Source organism: Rhododendron vialii, chromosome 2a, assembly GCF_030253575.1.
Source record: "Rhododendron vialii isolate Sample 1 chromosome 2a, ASM3025357v1".
In the NCBI taxonomy this organism is placed as follows: Eukaryota; Viridiplantae; Streptophyta; class Magnoliopsida; order Ericales; family Ericaceae; genus Rhododendron; species Rhododendron vialii.
In genome coordinates this window covers 174,073-196,110 of record NC_080558.1, presented here as the reverse complement: position 1 = coordinate 196,110, position 22,038 = coordinate 174,073, and the positions used below count along the sequence as shown (strand labels likewise).

General features: G+C 35.7%; 1 protein-coding gene across 1 annotated transcript; it reads right to left on the bottom strand.

The window, feature by feature from the left end:
* Positions 1 to 4,893: 4,893 nt before the first annotated feature.
* LOC131316397 (transcription factor MYB108-like) lies at positions 4,894 to 7,059 on the bottom strand. Its single transcript, XM_058345745.1, has 3 exons — positions 6,727 to 7,059; positions 5,909 to 6,038; positions 4,894 to 5,785 (listed from the first exon to the last, which is right to left on the bottom strand). Exons 1-3 carry the CDS (start codon positions 6,914 to 6,916, stop codon positions 5,167 to 5,169), a joined length of 939 nt encoding a protein of 312 aa, XP_058201728.1. The 5' UTR covers positions 6,917 to 7,059; the 3' UTR covers positions 4,894 to 5,166.
* Between the last annotated feature and the right edge of the window lie 14,979 nt (positions 7,060 to 22,038).

Below are 22,038 nucleotides of genomic sequence, written 5' to 3'. Positions count from 1 at the left end.
TCCTTCCTTTCTACGAGACATTTCCTCCCCCGCGGGTTGGCTGTCTTCGGGGAAGGGGTTCCCCCGATGGACTGCCAAGCACTGGGACCGTCCACTCCTCCTTGACAGTCACACCCCTTTGGAGAAATCAAATCGGGAGGGGTATTTTCTGTTGCCCACCATGTGTTTGTTAAAATGCTCTCTTCTATTTCGTATACACTTCCTCAATAGTTTGGAGATGTATTTTTTGTTGCCCACCATGTGTTTGTTAAATGCTCTCTTTTGTTTTGTAGAGCTGTAGAGACTTTGTGGGGTTTTTTTTTCCCTTTTTGAACGGTGTTCTGCATAATGTCTTGAGTTGCTAATTTCTCCACTACATTCCTCGCCGTTAAAAAAAAAGGGGGTTAATTTCTAGCAATTTGGAGCCACCTAAAATTTTTATAGCTACCTAAAAATTGAAATAATGTTTTGAGCCACTATCAAGATTCAAAAGGTATTTCAATTCCAAAATTGAAATAATGTTTTGAGCCACTATCAAAATTCAAAGGGTATTTCAATTCCAATCGGAGTGAATAGTGCCATAGGCACGGGCAAACACTAGTTCTTAAAAAGTCATGTGCACTCAAGATCCATATACAGTACTTGAATAAATTAGTAATATATGCATTAAAATGTGTAAGCCAGCAAAAACTTGTGAGTACGTATGAAGAGGACATGCACATTCTTAATTACCAAAAATCCTCGTTAATTAGTTACATTACATGTCAAAATCACATATAGCTAGCTATTGCTAATTTGTTTAAGAAATCCTTCATCATAAGTTTTTGTAATTATATATATATATCGTGAAGTCACGTTCAATGTTCTAGCTAACAGATGACATGCACATTCTCATCGTGAGCTAGCCTAATTAGAATTACGTTACAAGTCAAAATCATGCCTAGCTAGCTAACCTTGCTCATGCTCATTAATAATTAATAATTTCACAATCCTACAATATCATAAGTGTACGTCACAATATTAATTATGTGGTTTTAATCCATGCATGCTTACATGTGGATGAGCCTAACAACAACATATGTTGTTACTAATAGTGGAACTATAATAAGAGCATTATGTAACTTTGTTACGGGCTGGAAAGGCATGTACCCGTATATAACTAGGAATGCCCGGCCAAGAACTTTAAAAAAGAGATTAGAACTAAAACTAATTCTGATCGAGATGATCAGCTAGCCCAATGAAACTTGTGGCTGGGAGGATTTGGACATCCAAAGTTTGCAGCCTCATAGCACCGATCGTTTTCAAAACAAACCTTCACGCAACTGATGAAAGAGAAGGAAGTGCCGGTGGAAAGAAGAAATGTCAAGGGTCAACTTCATTATAATTATTAAAGAGAAAAGCAAAAAAACATAGCACGCCACATCTATCATGTGGGCCCGATTTAAGTATTGGTAATTCTATAGTGCGACAAGCCACGACACGATTATCTTGACTTGACATCCCCTATGTTAGGTGTGAGTTACCTGATCGGGAATCCATGATCTGAATTATTCATTTGTAATGTTAATTGACCGTATCATTTACTAAAATTATAGAATATTCCAAGAACGGTAGTGACAGTGATCAAAATACATTCTTTAAATCCTGTAGATTGTTGTTTTTTTTCTTTAAAAAAAAAGATTAACAAAGAAAAGAAATCGTTGCTTAAATTCATTAAGGGTGATCTCTAGGAAATAACCACAATCCAAATGACAGCCCGGAACACAACTCCACATCCATTTGTAGGGCCAGTGCCCAACTGCGTGGATGGTTGGGGCGATGTCATATAATGAGCGTGTGTACGTATGAGCTCATAATGCATGTGCATAAGCGTGAATAAAAGAGAGAATACAAATATAAAGCGTCTTTTGAAAACAACCTTAATTAGTCAAATTTGCGAAAACAAACCTAAATTGAGATTTCAAGAGTGAATCCTATCAAACAGTTGTTTATCCCCATTTCTCCATTAATTACTCCGAAAAACCTCGCTCAAAAATTAAACCGAACAATACAAACCATACGTGACTTGAAAGGGATCCGCGGACCATGCTGGGAGGTAGGGTCAGCATGCATGTTGTCCGTCCAAAACATTATCGTTTCGGCCCCAACAAACCATTCCCCCTTGAGCCTTGTTTGGTGCTCAATAATTGGGCAAGAGAGTATAAAATCAAACATTGGATTGAGCTTATTTTTTACAAGAACCCATAAAAATCATTTTAACAGTAATGAGCGGTTTGAATCGTCTTTGTAGGGCTCATTTAAAAATCAATAAATCTTGAATCTAAAGTTAAGTGATTTGCCCCTACAAATTTTGAAAAACCCTTGTCGTTATTGGATTGAGCTGATTTTTTTGTAAGAACCAATAAAAAAAGTTTTAAGAATAATGAGTGGTTTGAATCATCTTTCTAAGACCCGAAATGAGTCCCACAAAAAATCATTAATCTTTTTGTGTGGCCCATTTGAATCTCACAAAGATGATTCAAATTGCTCGTTAGTTTTAATATATTTTTTTATTGGTTCATACAAAAATTAGTTTAATCCGATATCGATAAGGATATTTCAGAATTTGTACTCGTGCCAATATCGAATTGAAATCATTTTTTATAAGAAGACATAAAATTATTTTAAGAATATCTTAATGGTCCCTTGACATGAAGATCGTAATTGTCACGATCCGCGCCAATTGACTTGCTTACTCTTAATTTAATCACGTGACTTAAAAAATTAATCTCAAATTATACAGTAGCTCATCATGATACGTTATATACCAATTCAACTTTCCAAATCCACCGACGTGGAACTTGACTTGGGGCCTCACAGAAGTCTCCTTAAAAAAGAACTTTGTTTTCTCCTGTTTTAAAGTGGCAATGGGAAGGGGAGTTTAAGAAAGAAAATAAAGATAAAAAAGCCGACCAATGGTGGAAAGATAGAACTAGGAGTAATTTCTTCGACGAATGGTGGAGTCCAGCTGTACAAAGTACAAACCGTTAACCGTGTACACACACAATCCTCTTCTTCTTTTTCTTTTTTTTAATGTTTTTCTTTCTAATATTAGCACACATAAAACAGAACCTCTGCGCAGAAGCCTGAAGCAGTGAAGCTACTGGCTAGTCTGTTCTTTTTAGGGGATTGTTAGATTATTAGTGTTATAGTACTTTTTGAATTAATCATTCATTTCGATTAAATGAGTTTGGACAGTAAAAAATTATAACTAAAAATGAAAAAAAAGTTCACTAAAGAAGAAAAAATATAAAACATATGTCTTTTTATTTAAAGTGTCGTCATGTTTGGACTTTTTTTGAATCTCGGTCCATATTTTTATGGAGTACTTTTCCAATTAGTCTTGTTAAGACAAACGATTAACTCCAAATATTACAACAAAAATCTAAACAAAAAGTTACAAATAATAAAAAATATCGAAATAAGTTCTAGACAAATAAGTTTTACAAGAACGATGCCTAAGTTATAATCGTTTAACATGTCTTAGAACACCAAGATTGTGTTCCATTTGGATCTCTAGACTCAACTATTTTTTCCGCGGACGGTCCTTAATAAAATCTCACTTCAATTATTACTCATTTATAAAATCGCTCTCTCTCTCTCTCTCTCCCTCTTGTTACTGTTTTTAACTTCTCGTTCATTCCAGTTGGAAAACAAATACTTCATCGGCCGCTATTTATACCATTGCTCGGGAGTACATGGCATGCCAGAAACTCTCTGAATAATCTCTCTATCATACGCGGTGTTGGAAGGAGGAGAATTCCAATTAGTAATTCTTTGGGGATGAAGAAGAAGAAGCTTGGGGTTTCAATTGTTTCGGCTCAGTAGTTAGTGCTTCAGTCGAGGAAGCCTAACCATTTAAAAATACTCCTCCTACAGCGAGTTATTATTCGGTGCTTTTAAAACACAATCACGTAATACTCCAGGAACCTTCTCCAGCATACAATAATATGTAATTATTTTGTAGCGTAACCTACACCAAAGAATGGTGAAAAAGACCCTTATAATATCACTTGACGATGCTCCAAAAGCAAGTACTGCTGGTCAATAATTTCTCCCTCCTACAAGTACTACTTTATAAGTGGACACGTGGAATCTCCTGAACACCTCCTCACCTGGTCCCCACTTCGGTGGCTTCTCTAAAATGGCACGCGGACTTTAAAGATTCCCGCCGCCATACCCATTACATATTCTCTCTCTCTCTCTCTCTCTCTCTCTCTCTCCCCCCACAGTCCACGCTGTTCAGTTCCATCACGTTTTCATTCTTTGAAAGCAAAACTTCTCCATTCGCAAAAGCCAATCTACTCTTAATTTTGTGATGAGGTTAACCCGTCCATTAATCTTGAATAACGTAAACTAAAACGCGATAAGTAGAAGAGTAAAAACTTAATTTGTATATTTAAATGGGGGTTCTACTTCTAGATAATGTTTCAGTACGTCGGCAAATTAAACAAATAATGAATTGAGTGCATCTCTAGCTAGAATATAATCATAATCATGCATGATGATGAAATCGGCTTAGCTTAATAAGTATAATTAGCATGACCCCACGAGCCACTCACGTGTCCTCACTTAATATCATACATGACATGATCAAAATATTATTTCTACCCAATGCCTTGACTTTACAATCAAAAGTTACGGAGTTGATAATTTAAATTAACCAATGTCCCTAAATCATTGTTTCTTTTTTTCCCTCTAGAACTAGCACACGGGTTCATGCCCCATAGACTAGGTTTTCCAATATTCCATTGCTTAAAATATAATTAACATAGTAATAAACAAGTAATTAACCATGACCCACTTTTAAAAGAAAGTGGAATCAACTATTCACATCTTCAAACACTTTATTATAAACACTTAAAAGTTTAGCTCCTCCAATAATGTCATCAACAGTTCCAAAAAAAAAAAACACAACAGTATTACGAAAGTCTCCATCAAAGAATTAGACCAAAAATGCCAAATTACGACTTTAACCTCCCCCAAAAATTAATAAAAACAATAAAAAAAAAAGCGCAAATTAATAAAAGTAATTATACGTGTAATCCACAATTAATTAAGCCTGTCCGCCCTAGTTCACAAATCCTGCTTTTGTTTGGTAATTGATAGTACTAGCTACTAGTATCTACTCTCCAATTCTGTCCATGTTTACATGCTGTTGAGTTGCTGCTGTAAAAACCAAATGTTCTCAACATTCCATAGATTGTCATTTGTGTCCTCCGCATCAAACCACTGGTTCAAGTTGTTCTGCTCCTCCATGGCTTGGAAATCTAACACCGGGTTGAAGTAACCAGATGGGGTGGTTAGGGAATCCGGCCGGTTACTGATCTGATTAACTTGATAATAATCCTGGTTAATGGTACTATTAACAGGATAATTGTAATACTCATGAGTCAAGTCAGAAGCCGGTGAAATCTGCGTCACAAATGAATCCGAAGATGCTGCCGTGCTGGAATTGTCCGGCGTGAAACTCGGGTTGATAAGTCCTCCGCCAATATTAACAGACATGTGGGGGATTACTTGGCCGATAGCGTTGGTTGTGGCCGTGTTGGCACTGGTGGAGCTGGCGCCGATGGGTGTTGTGGAAGAGGCTGCCTGAATTCTCTCGACCAAACGGGGCATCCAAAGATAGCGCATCGTGTCCTTGAATTGCTTGCTATTTACGTCACATTTGAGCTGTTTGGCGTGTTTCTGAACCCGGGTTCGCCAGTAATTCTTGATTTCGTTATCAGTCCTCCCGGGTAAGTGTTGTGCAATTTTGGACCACCTATTAATTCCCAATAAAGTTAATATGTAGTATATTCCAGCCAAATCAAGATTGTTGGTTAATTGGTTATAATAAGAATGAGATATGTATGTATCGATTAGGACATTCAACATTATTGTTTACCTATTGCCCCATCGAGAATGAAGTTCGAGAATGAGAAGTTGTTCTTCAAGGGTAATATTTCCACGTCGAACATCGGGGCGCAAATAGTTAAGCCACCTTAATCTACAGCTCTTTCCTGTTCGTTTCAGACCTGTTTCATTCAACTGTAAGTATGAGAAATCTTAATTTGGTAAACTTCATTGTTGAACTATTCACACACAAATAACTATCCTTTCTTAATTTGCTTTTCACCAATCTTAATAAGAGTACTGACCGTAATACTAACAAAAAAAAGCACAAAATTATCCTTAATTAATTTCCAGATTGGATGTTTTCCAATTAAACAAGTGAATACGTTCCTAATGTCAAATTCATTTTGTACTTGCGCAAAGGGAACCTTATTTCCTGCAATTAATTATACTTTTGCATATATAGCTTCTTTGTAATAATCATATGAGTAGAAAACAACAAGGCTAGATTTTATAACGAGAGAATTAATAAGCTAGGAGAAATACCAAGAAAACAGAAAGGAAAGTAGGGAATTCGAATAATAGAAGTAGCTTTCGTTATTTTTTGATCGGCAACAAAAATTTATTAAAAATTTGACAAAAGGTGCATAGAGAAAAGCCAAACACAAGCCATAAAGGTTGAGGCAAATGCATAGGGCAAATAGAAGTAGCCATTACAATCAACCCGGCCAAAATGGGTTTGCTAAATTTGGGATGCGGTGAAAGTTGGAACTGGGATGTATATATAATTGCAATAATATTTATGCCATGCATATATAATGAACTAGTATATACTTATAGTAGATATATAAATACGTATAAATAAATTACCAGCACAGCGAGCGAGTGAGTTCCAACGGCCTTCACCATTTTTGGCGATGTAATTCATGAGGGTGTAGTCTTCTTCAACAGTCCACGGACCTCTCCTCAACTCCATCATCTCTTCTTCTTCACTAACTTGGATGGAATTACTACTATTATTACTATGATGATGATGATCGGCAGAGCTGTAGACGTCCATTTCCCAAAACGGAGACTCTCTGATTCGATTGATACAAAAAGGAGGCTTTGATTGATGATAATGATCTGATCAGATGAGATGAGATGAGAAAGATATGTTTAGAGAGAGAGAGAGAGAGAAAAAGAAGAGAGAGGGATTGGAATAATAGTGCAAGGGGATAGAGAAGATGGGGGTCTTTATATAGCTACATGGATAGGTTTGAAAATTGGGAAAAAGGTGGGGCATGTGAGAGAATGCAAGCCGCAATAGAGAGAACTTGGGTTTTAATTATTGATTACAGTATATCAGTTGTTAATTTAACACTTAAACTGAGTTAGCAATGGGGGCTTTCAACTTTGACGCTTTGACTTTGAGATGAGCAGTTCCGACCGCGGAAATGAAAATTTTCTTTTCTTTTCCTCCAAACAAGTTGCCCATTTTTTTTTAGTTCTCAATTCGCATGCGTTCGCTTTGGGCCTCTAACACCATCTCCTCTTATTACGCATGGTTTTCAATAAATTTTCTATCTAATTATTACACTTAATTATTTCTCTATTTATCTCTCCATTTTGTACTTCAAGAAACTCCTTCAAAACCCAGTGTTTTGCTTGAACTTCTTAACTATTTGAATTCTTTTGTTTTTTTCAACACCAGTATTCTGATCTCTGTTCTCGGAATTAATGCAGAACTATTTTGGATAAAAATGCAGTGAGGGGTGGTACGGTATATGACACTCGATTATCCATGAAAGGAAATGAATGACACAGGTGATGTGAATCTTGGTCATTCACTTCTTTTCATGGACAGTTTCATGGACTTATTCACACTACAAGAAAAAGTATGTTTAGTGACGAAATAAAAGTGGCGACAAAATTTAATTTCGTTGCTAAATGAGTATATTTGGCGACGAAAAAATAAATTCGTCACTATTTTGACAACTTCCGCGATGAAATTATTTCGTCACCAATTATAACTATTTAGCGACGAAATAAAATTTTCGTCTCTAAAAGAGTAAAAAAGGAGACGAAATTATTTTTTGTTGCCAAAGATAATTATTCAGTGACGAAAAAAATATTTTGTCGCCAAATGAACCAATTTGGCGATGAAAAATATTTTTGTCTTCTTTTTACGTTTTCAGTGACGAAAAATTTATCCTTTGATGACAAAATTTATGAATTATGCTTTGTCACAAAATATATTTCGGACATAACTCTTTGCTCAGAACTCTGATTGAGATAATTTCAATTGGGTTTGAACAATATCATAAAGAGCTACGACTTTAATGTTTATCAAAATTGCTAATTTTAATGTTTAATGGTTCAAAATGCTGTTCAAAATAAATTTTAATGTTAAATGTATGTGTTATATATTAGATATTTCAAACATATGTTGAAAAGTTTGTGTAGTGTAGTTGGTTAAAGCTTGAGTGCAAAACTTAGGAGACTCGGGTTCGAATCCCAGCAAGAGTAAGAAAGTGAGATTTTTTTCACATATAAGAATGTCTTTTGTGACGAAAAATTTCGTCATCGATGGGTCACCTTTGATGAGCCAAAAGGAATAATTTGTGACGAAATTTTTTGTCGTAAAAAAAGCACAATAGGTGACGAAAAAATTTCGTCACCAAGTCATTTTTTCGTGACGAAATTTTTCGTCGCCGAAAGGCACTATAGGTGACGAAAAATAGATTTCGTCACCAAGTAGGAATCCTCGACAACCTTTAGTCAACAAATTTTTTTTCGTCACTTATATTATTTGTGACGAAAAACATACAATTTGTGACGATTTTCATTCGTCACCGAATGCAATTTTTCTTGTAGTGTCATGCTTGCATTTTTGAAATGCAGTAATATTTGTTGGCCCATTTTAGGATCACATGGGAATCATATATATACTGCTTGGTTTTTTTTTTTGTTTTGAAAAGGTATATATACTGCATGTTAAATGAACGGGATTAAAGCACCGCCCTGCTTATGTAGTACGTCCTTACATTTCCTCTATTGGCGTTGTAAGTATCCCGTGCCTTTCACCACACATATCAATAAAATTTTGGTGACACATCAAATGATATTTAAAATATGGTATTCAAAGATGATCACCATAACATTACTCTATGCTTAGAAAATAGTAACGTAGTCATCTGAGTTAGACATGAATCAATTCTATAATTTATCTTAGAATTCCCTTGAAAAGCCAACTTGACTCTTTTGTATTTTAGACTAGTTATTTTCGGTATTTGAACGTTTAATTAGTTGGTAAATGTGAGGAGGCTCCGCTGTGTCACAATCAACATTTGATGGCCAGTAGTAGCCAGACTTCAATAACCTATATGTATGCATACAAAATAGGAGTATTTACTTCACATTAATTGCTTTATGTGACAACTGCAGAATATTGTATATTTTATATATATATATATATATATATATATATATATATATATATATATATATATATATATATATATACATTTATATAGCACTATGTCTGAGGTCTCTACTCGTCGGATATCTTATAGCTCTCCATATAATTAACTCATAATTAAATATGGTTCTATATATCGATTGTGTCAAGTAGTACTCTAGACAAAAGACATATTTGTTGTTGTGTTCCAAAGTCATGTCCAAGTACACTTCTTTTTTCTTTTCTTTTGTAATATAGGGTGTCACGGGCTAGCTTGCGTGCATCTCGAACTAATCCCAACAGTCTCTCCCACAGTCTTTCACACACTTACACATTGAGATGATCATGTAGCTCCAGGAGTTGCTGGAAAGAAGAATCAAATTTGTGATTTTAGGTGGAAGCTAGCAAACCCCTAAATCCTAGGCCCGGTTGTCCAAGTCCACCTTATCATCCTCTCTTTGCGCTGCCTAGCTAGAATTCACGGCTGTGCAGCTCTCTACAAAATTGTGAACCCCATCCTTTGCGTTCTGTGGGACATAATTAACTGTTACACAAAATTGACATATATTAGTAGTATAGTATCTATTATGGTAAGCCCCTTTCTCTTGGTATTAACTACTCCTAGCTACTTAATTAAATATTACCTCTCGCAGGAGCTTAAGGCTAAGAGAAATAATACACAATCTATGCTTTTCATTTGATCTTTCTATGCTTTAATTAGTTATTTCACTCAGTTTCGGAGGGTGCATATATGGCCTGATAGTGAGGCGAAATAAGCTGGTCGCCGGCATTTATAAGGTAGGGACTCCATAATTTGCATTTGCATTTACATTTTAGAAACGACCACACTGATTAACACAAAAGGATTTTATTTTGGTCAATAAAATTTGCTAACGTATCAAAGTAAGCAATAGATTCAATGTTACATTGGCACCTCTCGTTGCCTACATAATGATTAAACTATTTACACATATTTTGTTTGCTTATGGAAGAGAGTCACGTAAGAAAACTTGTTTAGGGTATAAATAATCAAATAAAACTACCTCTCTCTATAAAAGCTTTGAAATGAGTTTGTGAATATATAAGTACAATCTAATAATTCAAACTTTATACAAGCAAATTTTGATTGTATACTAGTACGTATATGAAATCTGGCTTTTTAAAAAAGGTAGTGGTAGAGTTAGGATTTACGTTCAAGAGTGGCAATCTTTAATGGGAGTCTACTTTTGTTATTGTGTATTATCTGTAAGAAAAATGAAAATGAAGGTCACATGTATATTCATATAATCAAATTTTGTCGTAAACTTTTTGGTGAAAAATAATAAAAATTTGGTCCAACTCCTTCGTGATCTTCAAATGAAAGCCATTAAGATAAATTTTATGTGACCCAAACCTACCATTCTTTAAAAGAAATTATTCATGTTATTTGCACAGAATATGAATTTATTTGAATACCGGTAAGTGCCTCACTAAATTACTTTAGTCTAAAATGTTTTGACTTGAAACTGAGGGTGAGTGTGCCACCTACGCACCGCCCCACCAGGTAGTTCCGCCCCAGTAGAAAAGTTAAAAGGAAAAATTTGAAAAGATGTAACATGTGTATATACAACTATACATATATAATTGTCGTTAGCCAGATAACGAAAGACGGAAAGAGTACTGAATGTTTCATGGATCACGAGTCACGTGTAGTGTGCGAATAGATTTTACCGAAAGCTAGCTGCATGAACTTCAGGGGGAACCAACGGACTTGTAATTCAGCGGTTATCTCCTAGCCTCCCACGAAGAAAAATCAGGATTAAACCTCATCAAAGGCATTTGGGCTGGACAGTGACGTAGATAGAAATATGAATTAATGGGAGCACTGTGAAAGAAAGAATTTCAACGATAGCCATCGACAACAACCACAAATCGCTTGCGTTTTGTGGAGTGAGAAACAAAAGGGGAGTTTCAAGCATGTGTAGAGTGTTTTGTGTTCACCCACCTGAAAAGTAGTGAAAATTACTCGAATTTACAAAATCCACTTTGGGTTTTTACTTCGATAAGAAAAAAGATTAATTGTCTGACTTGATTTTTAAACAATTCAAGGAAATAAATACTCAATTCCTATATCTTTTACTCCGTATTAGATCGAATCACACGTGTCATGCTTTAGCAATTTTTTTTTTCTAGGCAAAAAGAAAGTTTTATTAACTCATAACACAAAGTACAAAGTCATGAACAATTTTTGAACCACTGTGGACTAATCTACTAACTTTCCCGCTAACCCTCTAGAGATATATATATACAATATTGGGAAGAAAAAAAAAGAACTTGAGGGGAAATTCTTCCTGTCTAGTCAGTTAATTTATACTAAAACTTTTTCCCTCCTCTTTACATATATATACAGTATGAGACATTATGCACCTTTGTGTTCTTAATTGTCGAATGCTTTACATAGTAGTAGTTTATTTCATGCAATGGTGTTTCATCGGGAACATATATAATGATGGATACTCATAAAATGAACGAATCTAGATAGCTAGCTAGAAGAACGAAAGGTAATTAAGGGACCCAACCCAACCCAAAACCAATAATTAAACACGACACTACTAGTTCACTTTAAGTATTCAGCACTCGATCTACCCTTACATTATTTTTGTTATTCCCAAGGGGCCAATTAGTGTAATCTTTGTACTCTGTTTCTCTTATTTAAATTGAAATTCATCATGTTTGGAACATTTGGACAGGATAGATCCCACACACACATATATAGAATGAAAAGGAAAAGGGTTGGCCCAGCCTGGCCGGATATTTATTTCGATGGATATCGGATTTAAACTTTTAATTCATCATGTTTCATGATTTTCAATTTTTAATCTCCAAACCCCCAACAAGCTAGTTAGCATGCATTGCTATTAAGTAGGAGTATTTGTTCTAAGAGTAGTACTGATCATAACTTACACTTATCGGCAATGATTGAATAAATTTTGGATCTGTACGTATTGTTTTATCAGGTATATAGTATGTGTAGAATTTATTTAACCATGTGACTGAGTGTGAAGCAAATTCGAACAACAATGTTCATTTTTATTAAATTTCCTCTAGGAGCATTAATTTATTGATGTCCAAGGCCACTATATCATGTACTAATGTTCTCCAAAATGCATGCATGCATGGTTCTATATATGACTTTGGTGATCTAGTACCTGCATGCTAGATGCATGAATGCATGCTAGATGCATGAATCTCCTTCCTCCTGTCTTTTCGATCAAAGAGGAAAATCTTCATCAATAAATAAAAGACTAGCTAGGCACGCAATGCATGGCTTTACCATACATACATATACTAAATTAGTATGCAATAATAATATTGTCATCCATTACAAGCTAAGCTCCTAAAAATGGGTCAGATAGTGATTTTGCTTTTGAGATTTAGTATGGTACATGAAATTCATCCATGAAAATCTCTAAAAAAAGGGAATGAACGGTTCAGATTCATACGTGACAAAACACCACTACTCCCAAAAAGACACCTAAAACTCAAACATGCACCATGCTAAAGAGATTGAACCTTTGCCTTTTCGTCATCTTTCATTTCCATAATCGTGATTTTTTGAATAAGTACTTCCTCATCATCACCCATGTAATTGAGGTCCATGATCTTGTTTACTGACCTGAGACTCATTTAGGTAATCTTGTTAATGCCTTCAAAAGAAATGGGTAAAGCAAACATACATAATTTTCCTTCTTTCTTCCACCTCTCCTTTTGGATTTAGGAAGGCCCAACATTTTTTTAATCGACTTCTGCTTTCATTTTCCTTTTCCAGTATCCTTAACCTCTTCGGCTGGATTGAGGTCAAGAAATAACTCGATGCCTTCAACTTCCTTATCGTTTAAAAAACCTACTTGTGTTAGGTTCCAAAAGCCTTTATCAAACTCCACTACCTCTGTAACTGAGTCATCTAAGTTCTGCCCGACTTCGTTTGTCAAATCACTAGTGCAAGAAGCCATGGTTTCAGCACAATTTTTTTGGCGGTATTTTCTCAAGTCTTTTGAAGGAATTTAATACATTTTCCATTTCATCTTCCATAGAGGCATCGATTTATTTATGTAATGATCCCTATGGCTGTTAATAAAATAAAGATGAACTGAAAAAATAAGAAGTTCTGATTAAAAAGATTAAACAAAAATCGAGATTTTTTGGAGATCACATACATATATATGTGGAGCTAAAGGGTAGAATGCACAATATGCTAGATATATAAGGTTGAAGTGTGAAAGGGGATTTGCCAATTAAAGTGGAGGGGAATAGTTATTAAGTTTTTCAAGGGAGATTCTAGCTGGAGAAAGAGAATGAATTCCCTTACTGATCCCCAAAAGGAGACTGGAGGGGGAAAAGCAAAGCAAAAGAAAAAATAGAACAACAACCAATCTCTCTCTCTCTCTCTCTCTCTCTCTCTCTCTCTCTCTAATAGCTAGCTAGGTTGCCCCACCAATTAAGCAAAATCCTTTCTTCCTCTGGACAACAACTCCACCAGAAGTGACCACCTCAGCAGCCCCATTATCATCCTCTCATTATCATAAGTTGAATATTTATTACTCCTACTGTTTAGTCATCAACTGCCAATTAATTCCCCTCTTATTCAAAATAATACAACTATTTGATTGCCTGTTGTGACGATGGCATGGCTCTAACTACCATATATGGAGTTACTATTAGTCCAGTACGTCCAACAGTTAGACCTTTGTTTTGATAGAGAAATCTTGCTTTCAACTAATTGTTGTGACATGATGAAAAATTCAGTACTCCAACTCATGAAAAGACTAGCCAGATCGACTTTGCATGCAAGATAAGAGGGCAAGGAGCATTGACCACATGACTCGTTTTTCACTTGGGAGTTGGTCATTTACCACTAGGCTAGCTAGCTAGCTACAACTTTTGATATATATGTTAGCAATCATGAGAAGGTAGATCGAAGTCGATCTTGATGTAATCTACTGAACGATCAGATGTGGCCACATGTACGTACGTTGTTAATAAAGGTTAGCTCAGCCAAAAATGAAAGGCCTAAACCAATGTAGCACTTTGAAAAGGGAAGTAGCTAGCTAGCTAGCTAGCTAGACGTACGTGGAGTGGTTGATTATTTTTGTTTAGAAAAAACCAAAGGAAAAACACAGTTCCAAACAATATGCATGATGAAATCATTGTGAATTGGAGCTCCCTGGCCTGTTTGGGGTATGTTAGAATATTGTAGGAGTAGGGCTATATTAATAATCTCATACTCCTACAATTAATAGTTTCATATTATTTGATAGATATGACATTATACATGGCTAACCACAACAATATCGATCCCATAAACTTCATATATTACTATAAATGCATGCATGTGTGATGTCAATATACACCGTCCTCGTATTTCAATTTCAATATGGTAGATAAACTGTTCTTCCTTTGACCAAACTAAGGAGGAAAATAATTGAAATATGCTTAAGTTAACGTGGAACCCTTACTCTCGAAAAAAACAAAAACAAAAAAAATAATGGTAGATAAAGGGGGTCATGGGATGTAAAATGGAGGAGCTCCTATATATTATGAGAGCGACAAGACATACATATTATAGTATACTATATATTTCCTGGTCTTGTTTGTCAAAAGATAGCCCGGCTTTTCTGCATCTAATGGCGTTGACGTTACCAATGGACGGTGTGCATGCATCTCCATATTCATACTCTCTCTCTCTCTCTCTCTCTCTCTCTCACACACACACACACACACACACTCGATACATAACATGTGTTTTTAACGTTATTATTATTTGTCCTTCCTTCTTCTTCGTCTGAAGCGTCTTTGACCCAAACAAACATGCTGCCATTTTTTTTTCCCTCTTACAGACTAATTTATTGACCCTGTACAGCATGTATATTTTCACAAGTATTTTTTGTTGTTGCCAATATTGTATACATCAGCAGAGGTTAGAAGAGTGTTAGTATGTTAGTCTATAAAAAATTCAGAGGTTGTTCATAGCCTTGAACCCCAATAACGCCCCCTGTGGGGCTCAAACCTCGCCACCACTTGTGGGGGGGGGGGGGGGGGGGGGGGGGGGGGGGGTGGGGAAGCCAGCTGTGATAGCCTGGCTTCTCTCACAAGTATATGTTAGGTAGGGAATTTTATGATCGTTAGATTAATGTGTGTGTATCTCATACCAAAGCATCGACAACAACAGAAAATAACATTAGTTAAAATTAGTTCGTTTAATCTCTATTCGATCCCCAAACAATGACCGAAACGGAAATGAACTTCCTAGTAATTTACTTATCCAATCAACGCTCGATAAGTAGGAGTACTCAATGACTAAATGCGTCGAACACAGGATATACGTGATATATCCCTAAAAGGGTAATAAAAAATTTCGGACGAAATCATGTCATGCACTAAAACCATTGCAGATGACATTATGCCAGAAGACCTTAATTACCATACAACTGTGACTCTTCACCCATTGGCCTAAGCTCTATTCGTTGAATCCACTACATCAGAGATCGTGCTTAATTGCTGGTTAATGCAATTGTGTTAATTAATTACCAGTAAATTAATTAACATTTCCTAGCTAGCTAAGTGGAAGTTAAGTTGTATGTTGGAAAACAGGATCGATGGAGTTTGTAATTATATGAGACATTAAATCATTTTGTAGTAGTTTAGCTTTTGTTTTGATCGATCCATTACGTACCAAGGTTGATAGAGCCATGTATATGGAGTATATTGTGAACGAATTAAGCTCATCACCACCTTGCGAAAGCTGCACTTTTACGAGCTACTGTAATTACCAATTTTAATTAGTTTAAGCAAAGTATATACACATGCATGCATCTGTTAAAAGGCCGACTGACTAACCACGCGGCTTAGGGAGTAGTAATAATTTAATTAAACGTTAAACATGCTTGGGGGTTGGGGGGTTTAATTTTGAAGATTAAAGTATTTGTTGATGTTCCCTGATCATGTGACTGCTGACTAGTCTAAAAATACAGTATGCATGCGTAACTATGTTGGTTTCTAACTCTACATACTTACTTTGATGATCCAATATTTTCAAATTACTATTTTTTTTGACAACATGTTTTTTTAAGGATGATCGTGCCGTTGTCGGGCACGGTACATGATCATGTTTAGCGCTTGTTATATATATACAAATGACTTGTTGGTTAATGTGGGGGCCGGCAAAAAAAACATAGGACAAGTGTATACGTTGGGCCCTTTTTCACTTCGATCAGTCTTCACAGTACCGTTTTTAATTAATTAATTCTGAGAGATGAGATGATCGAAGGGAAAATGACGGCCAATGACGTGTTTAGATAATTAATACCCTTCAAGAACAAGCTAAGAACATTTGTTAATGCTGAAAATGTTCTTGGCGGGTATTAATTATCCAAACACGTCCTGTGCCGTCATTTTCCCATATTCAAATTTCACATTGGAGGAGATGAGATCGAAGATGGAACATCTCATCATCTCCCTAGCTCCATGATCATGTCTTAGTAATTTCCTAGCTGGTACGTACGTACCACGTGTTTGGAAGATACATGGTTTTTGGTCACGATCGACTACAAGTATGCACGCAGGGGGACCATTAATTTTCTTACTTTGTGTTGGCATTAGTAAAACCAAACTTGGATGGATATACTTTGTTGGTAGGTAAGGTGATCCACCTTTTCGGAGGTCAGTCTTTGTATATATCATCTGATCATCGACGAGCTAGCTATAATGGAGTTGGTGCATATATAGTTTTAAGCGATAGCAGGAGTATCGAATGATACGTAGCGGGAATCGGGTGTAGCAGTCGTCAATTTTTTGAAATTGTTTTTGGCACCAAAGCACCTAGGCCCTGTAGCGGCAAAAAAGAAATAAGATATAAAGCGATATATTCTGGATTTGTATTGTAATACTGATCTCCTTAAACTAATCAACAACTGAAGCAAGAGGCCTTACAATCTTACTTCTACAAGCAAAAAATGAAGGCTAAAAACAAATACTGCGAAATAGCTAGGAAACAACCTGAGGAAAAGATAGTACTAGTCATTTTCTTTTCTCGGCTAAAGTTATTTATTGTTAGACAATATTGAAGTTGAACTCCTGACTTCTGTACTCCTAGCACCTAACTACCTAAGCGCATCTTTGTTTGGCCAATTAAGCGCCTCTTAGCAAAGATAGTACTAGTACTTGCTAGCCAACCAGTGCCTAAAACTAATTGATAGAGGTACCTGAGTAAGCTTGAATAAGGAAACAAGAAATATACTCCGGAGAGAGAGAGAGAGAGAGAGAGAGAGAGAGAGAGAGAGAGAGAGAGAGAGAGAGAGAGAGAGAGAGAGAGAGAGAGAGAGAGAGAGAAATATTTCACTAATTAAGAATATGTTAATTAAAACACATCATCCCTACATAGAACCGTATATTTAAACTTTTGAAGTACTAAACAAGGAAATTTCGTGGAAAACCGGCATAGGCCACAACAAAGCAGTGATCGAGTTTGGGCACTTACCGACCCGCATTGCCTCAAAATTCCTTGTTTTTAATTAATTAATTCTAAGGTAATTAAGGAAGGAAGGAAGGAAAATCTCAGCGCGCAGTGAGATATTACGAGGAATTTTTCTTAGGAGTATTATAGTTAGCTAGCCGTCCATAGATATATAGTTACGTTTCCTTGTTGCTAAAGGACCTAGCTTCCTTGTATATTCATGTGACTTAAATTCAACTGTCATATTCATTCTTTCATATATACACTACCTAATTAATTAATTGATATCTAGATCGAATTGGGACATTTGGATTAATTAATGGAGGGGAGGGGAGGAGAGGGGACCATTCATCCACCACTCAGCAGGTCGATCACTATATACTAGCTAGCTAATTAATGATCAGTACGTACGTTTCTCCAAACTTCTACTTAATTACCTTTGTATCAAATTTAATTAGTCCTGTGATTGCTGATAATTAATACTACTATCATTTTCATCCAATACTACGTCAAACATTCAAGCTTCAGTATATACATAATATGCAACGTGGGTGCTATAGCAAGACAACTGATTTTTGGATTGGAACAGTGACGATGAAAATGACGGTGTTGATGACGAGGCTAATGACGATATTGACACTATCTAATAATGGATCTGTAACTATGCACAGTGATTGCGAAAAAGGGACTGATTTTTATTCAGAGATTGTGATGTATGTGATGGTGAGAAATATGACTAAAATTAGAAGAAAAAAATGTGATGCACAAGTCTAGATTCAATGGCACCTATATATTAGTTCAAGTCCATGTTGGAAAATGACCTGTGTCATTCGGAACCATTCTTTTTATTTTTCTAGTTATCAAGTGTTGGTATTATTCTTCCTACCCGGCCCCTAGCTAGCTAGTGCATGCATTCCACTGTGTTTGATCCTTAAATTTCTTCTTTTGGGACTTTTACTTTCCTTGTCTCGAAACTTGATTTGGCAATGAGTTTATGGCATTTGTCAGCTTAATTAAGCGATGTTAACACCCAATAATGAATGGTAATTTCAAAGCTCTAAAGACAAGGGGCAGCATTTGGGTGAAAGGAAGTCACAACCTTGACTCCTAACTTCCTTCTCTGACTTTGGTACTGGTATCTTAGTGATGGCTTCAAATTTGAAGGGATTAGCCTCGATTCCTCACTGAGAAATAAGGAATCCCAGCATCTTGTCCGCAGTGACTCCAAAGGCACACTTCTAAGAATTAGGTTTTACTTCCTAATCCTTTCAAAAAATTCCTCAGTGCGTTATAGTACTGTCCTTCCCTATTCTTGAATTTGACTATCATATCGTCGACATAGATCGACCTCAACTTCCTTGACTATGTTCATTTTGGAATTTTGGATTTGGGGTAATGAGTGGAGAGAGAGAGAGAGAGAGAGAGAGAGAGAGAGAGAGAGAGAGAGAGAGAGAGAGAGAGAGAGAGAGAGAGAGAGAGAGAGAGAGAGAGAGAGAGAGAGAGAGAGAGAGAGAGAGTAATAATTGAGGAAGAAGTAATTATTTTGACCATGTTTTCGTTTTGAGATTTTGGGTAATGAGTGGAGAGAGATAGAGAAATTAAAGTAATAATTGAGAGAAAATTTATTGAAGACCGCGCACAGAAAGAAAAGGTTGAGACTTGAGTTCCAAAATAAACATGGTCCTTATATATGTATCATGTCTTGTAATAATGTTGTGGCCATCCTTGATAGGTGGTGATAGCATTCTTAAGTTCAAATGGCATAACCCTATAGCAATACGTCCCTCATGGTGTGATGAACGTTGTTTTCTCTATGTCCTCATGGGACATCAAAATTTGGATATATCCTGAGGACTGAGGAGGCATCCATGAAGAAATCATGGCATGTCCTGCGGTATGATCTACTAGGAAATTAAGAGAGTTCATATTTAGTGAACTCGATATATCCTTATCGAGTTCATTCATAAATCTTCTTATGAAATGAATATACAATTTAATCTTTTTCTCTATTTTGGCAACACAAAATCATCAATAAACGGAAATAATTACCCAAACAAAAAGAAGCGACAGAAACAAATTTGTCAGGTATGAACTCGGCAATGCTTCCCCACAAGAACACAAAGGTGTTCTCATTCTTTCTTTGGCATCACAGACATTTGGTTGGCCAAAGCCCCAACACAGATAATGCATTAATTAACTAGATCCATTAATCAATTGTGGCTTATGCCTCAGCGAATAGCCACTATTTTATATCGTCGTGCGGCCTTTTCAAAATGTTGCGCACTGTATTATTTAAATAGAACTTTTTTTGAATTAAATAATCATGTGACTGAGCTATTTACGGGCACCTTAACTAATTTTAGGGGACCATAAACTCACTGTTTACCAGCGGAGGCTACATTTGAAGCCGGAACAAATCCTCGTATGAACTGATCTACACTACAGGAGTTGATAGTACCTAAGAGGTTTTGAACTTGAGACTTTAAGAGGAAGCAAACCCTAAGTCCCAGGCTTTAATATTTAACTACTAGGCCAACCAATAATTTGGGTTATTTGTTTAACATAACTTGCAGGCAACAAGAAGATGGAAAGCATTGCTTTATCAGAATAAGAAAGTTTAAAACCATTGTGCTTGGAATTTTTATAATACGATGCTTCCATGATTATCCATTTTTCAAAGTTAGAAAATCGATCAGAATCAACAATAATAGTATAATGAATTATCTTCAGGTCATTCTGCTTCTTCTTTTTTAAAATTAATTTTTGATACCCCTTTTCAATGACATTAGTTTTCAACTCCTAGCGGCTATCCGTCTTTATAAAGTAGTAAACCCGGCCCCTATAGTTGGCCTTGTGTTTTCAACAAAGGAAGCCTAAAAAATAAATTAATAGCATGATTTGGATTCTAGCTAGCTCACTTCTCGATCGTTATATATTTATTTATTTAACAGGTAAAGAATTCACGTTGCGCAAAAAGTCCTATCAACGAAATTGAATAATTGTTGCTAGCATAGTGCTTTATTCAAAAACAGTATGCTCATGCTAATTTTATATTAGCTACGGAATTTCTCTGTACTAGTCCATTTTATTAAGCAGGTGACTGTCTGACTAAACATTCACCTAGTGCATGTGTCGTCGATCTGGTCACCTCCGATCCTACCATTGCTAAATTCCCCCACGAACATTATTAATCATAGTTAATTAACACAACAAAAAAGAGAATTAAAGTCGACCAAAGTAACATCGATTAGTAACTAAATTTCTTGCAAAATGTATGCCAATATCTAAATTTTATCAACTAAGCTCTTGGTAAACAGTAATTTAGATGTAATTAATTGAATCACGTTAATTTTATAATTTCTTTCGTGGCAGATTAGAGTAACGTAGTGATATATTGTTACAAGGGCTTCAACTTGTGTTGGTGATTGGAGAGTACTCTATCATCATGATATATATCTATCTATCTATATATAAGCACTGAAGCACAAGGGATCAATTCACTGGTATTCTTCTTATCTTTTTCGGGAACCTCTCGTAATTAATTGTAACATATATATCTGTAATAAAAAAAATATTAATTGACATTGTTATATATATATATATATATATATATATATATATATATATATATATATATATATATATCGGGGCGGTTCCGGAGATACTTAAAAAAATCCTTAAAAAAACCCTCCAAATCATAATCTCATAGTTTCCGATCAAATTTTGATGATCCAAGCCGTTCAATGTGTTCAGAACGTGATTTTAAGGGTGCTTGCGAGAAACTGGCAAAAATACTAACCGGGAAGGGCTTGATTTGAGCAGTTTTTTATTGAACTGTTCAATAAAGTTCAATAAAAAACAGTTCGGATGAAGCATTTTCCGGTCTTTTTTTTTGCTGATTTCTCGCAAGCACCCTTAAAATCACGTTCTGATTACATTGAGCGGCTCGGATCATCAAAATTCAATCGGAAACTTGGGGAGGTTTTTTTAAGGATTTTTTTAAGTATTCCCGGAACCGCGTATGTATATATATATATATATATATATATATATATATATATATATATATATATGCGCTTCTCGGTAAGTTGATGTATATAGTCAGTCGTCTGACCCTATGAGATCACATATATTTAAAGTCTTATGCGTAGTGAAACCTAATTGGTATGCTTTGACATTCTTAGAGTGGTTTTATATCTGTTTCCATTATACTAGCTAGTTGATTCCATAGCAAGTTGATTTCCGAGAAATT

What these genes read in the sequence shown, in the direction of transcription:
- LOC131316397 (XM_058345745.1), bottom strand. Translation starts at nt 6,916, where the DNA reads ATGGACGTCTACAGCTCTGCCGATCATCATCATCATAGTAATAATAGT. An exon ending in CTCACTCGCTCGCTGTGCTG is followed by an intron (nt 6,039 to 6,726) that starts GTAATTTATTTA and finishes TGAATGAAACAG; the next exon opens with GTCTGAAACGAACAGGAAAG. An exon ending in CATTCTCGATGGGGCAATAG is followed by an intron (nt 5,786 to 5,908) that starts GTAAACAATAAT and finishes GGGAATTAATAG; the next exon opens with GTGGTCCAAAATTGCACAAC.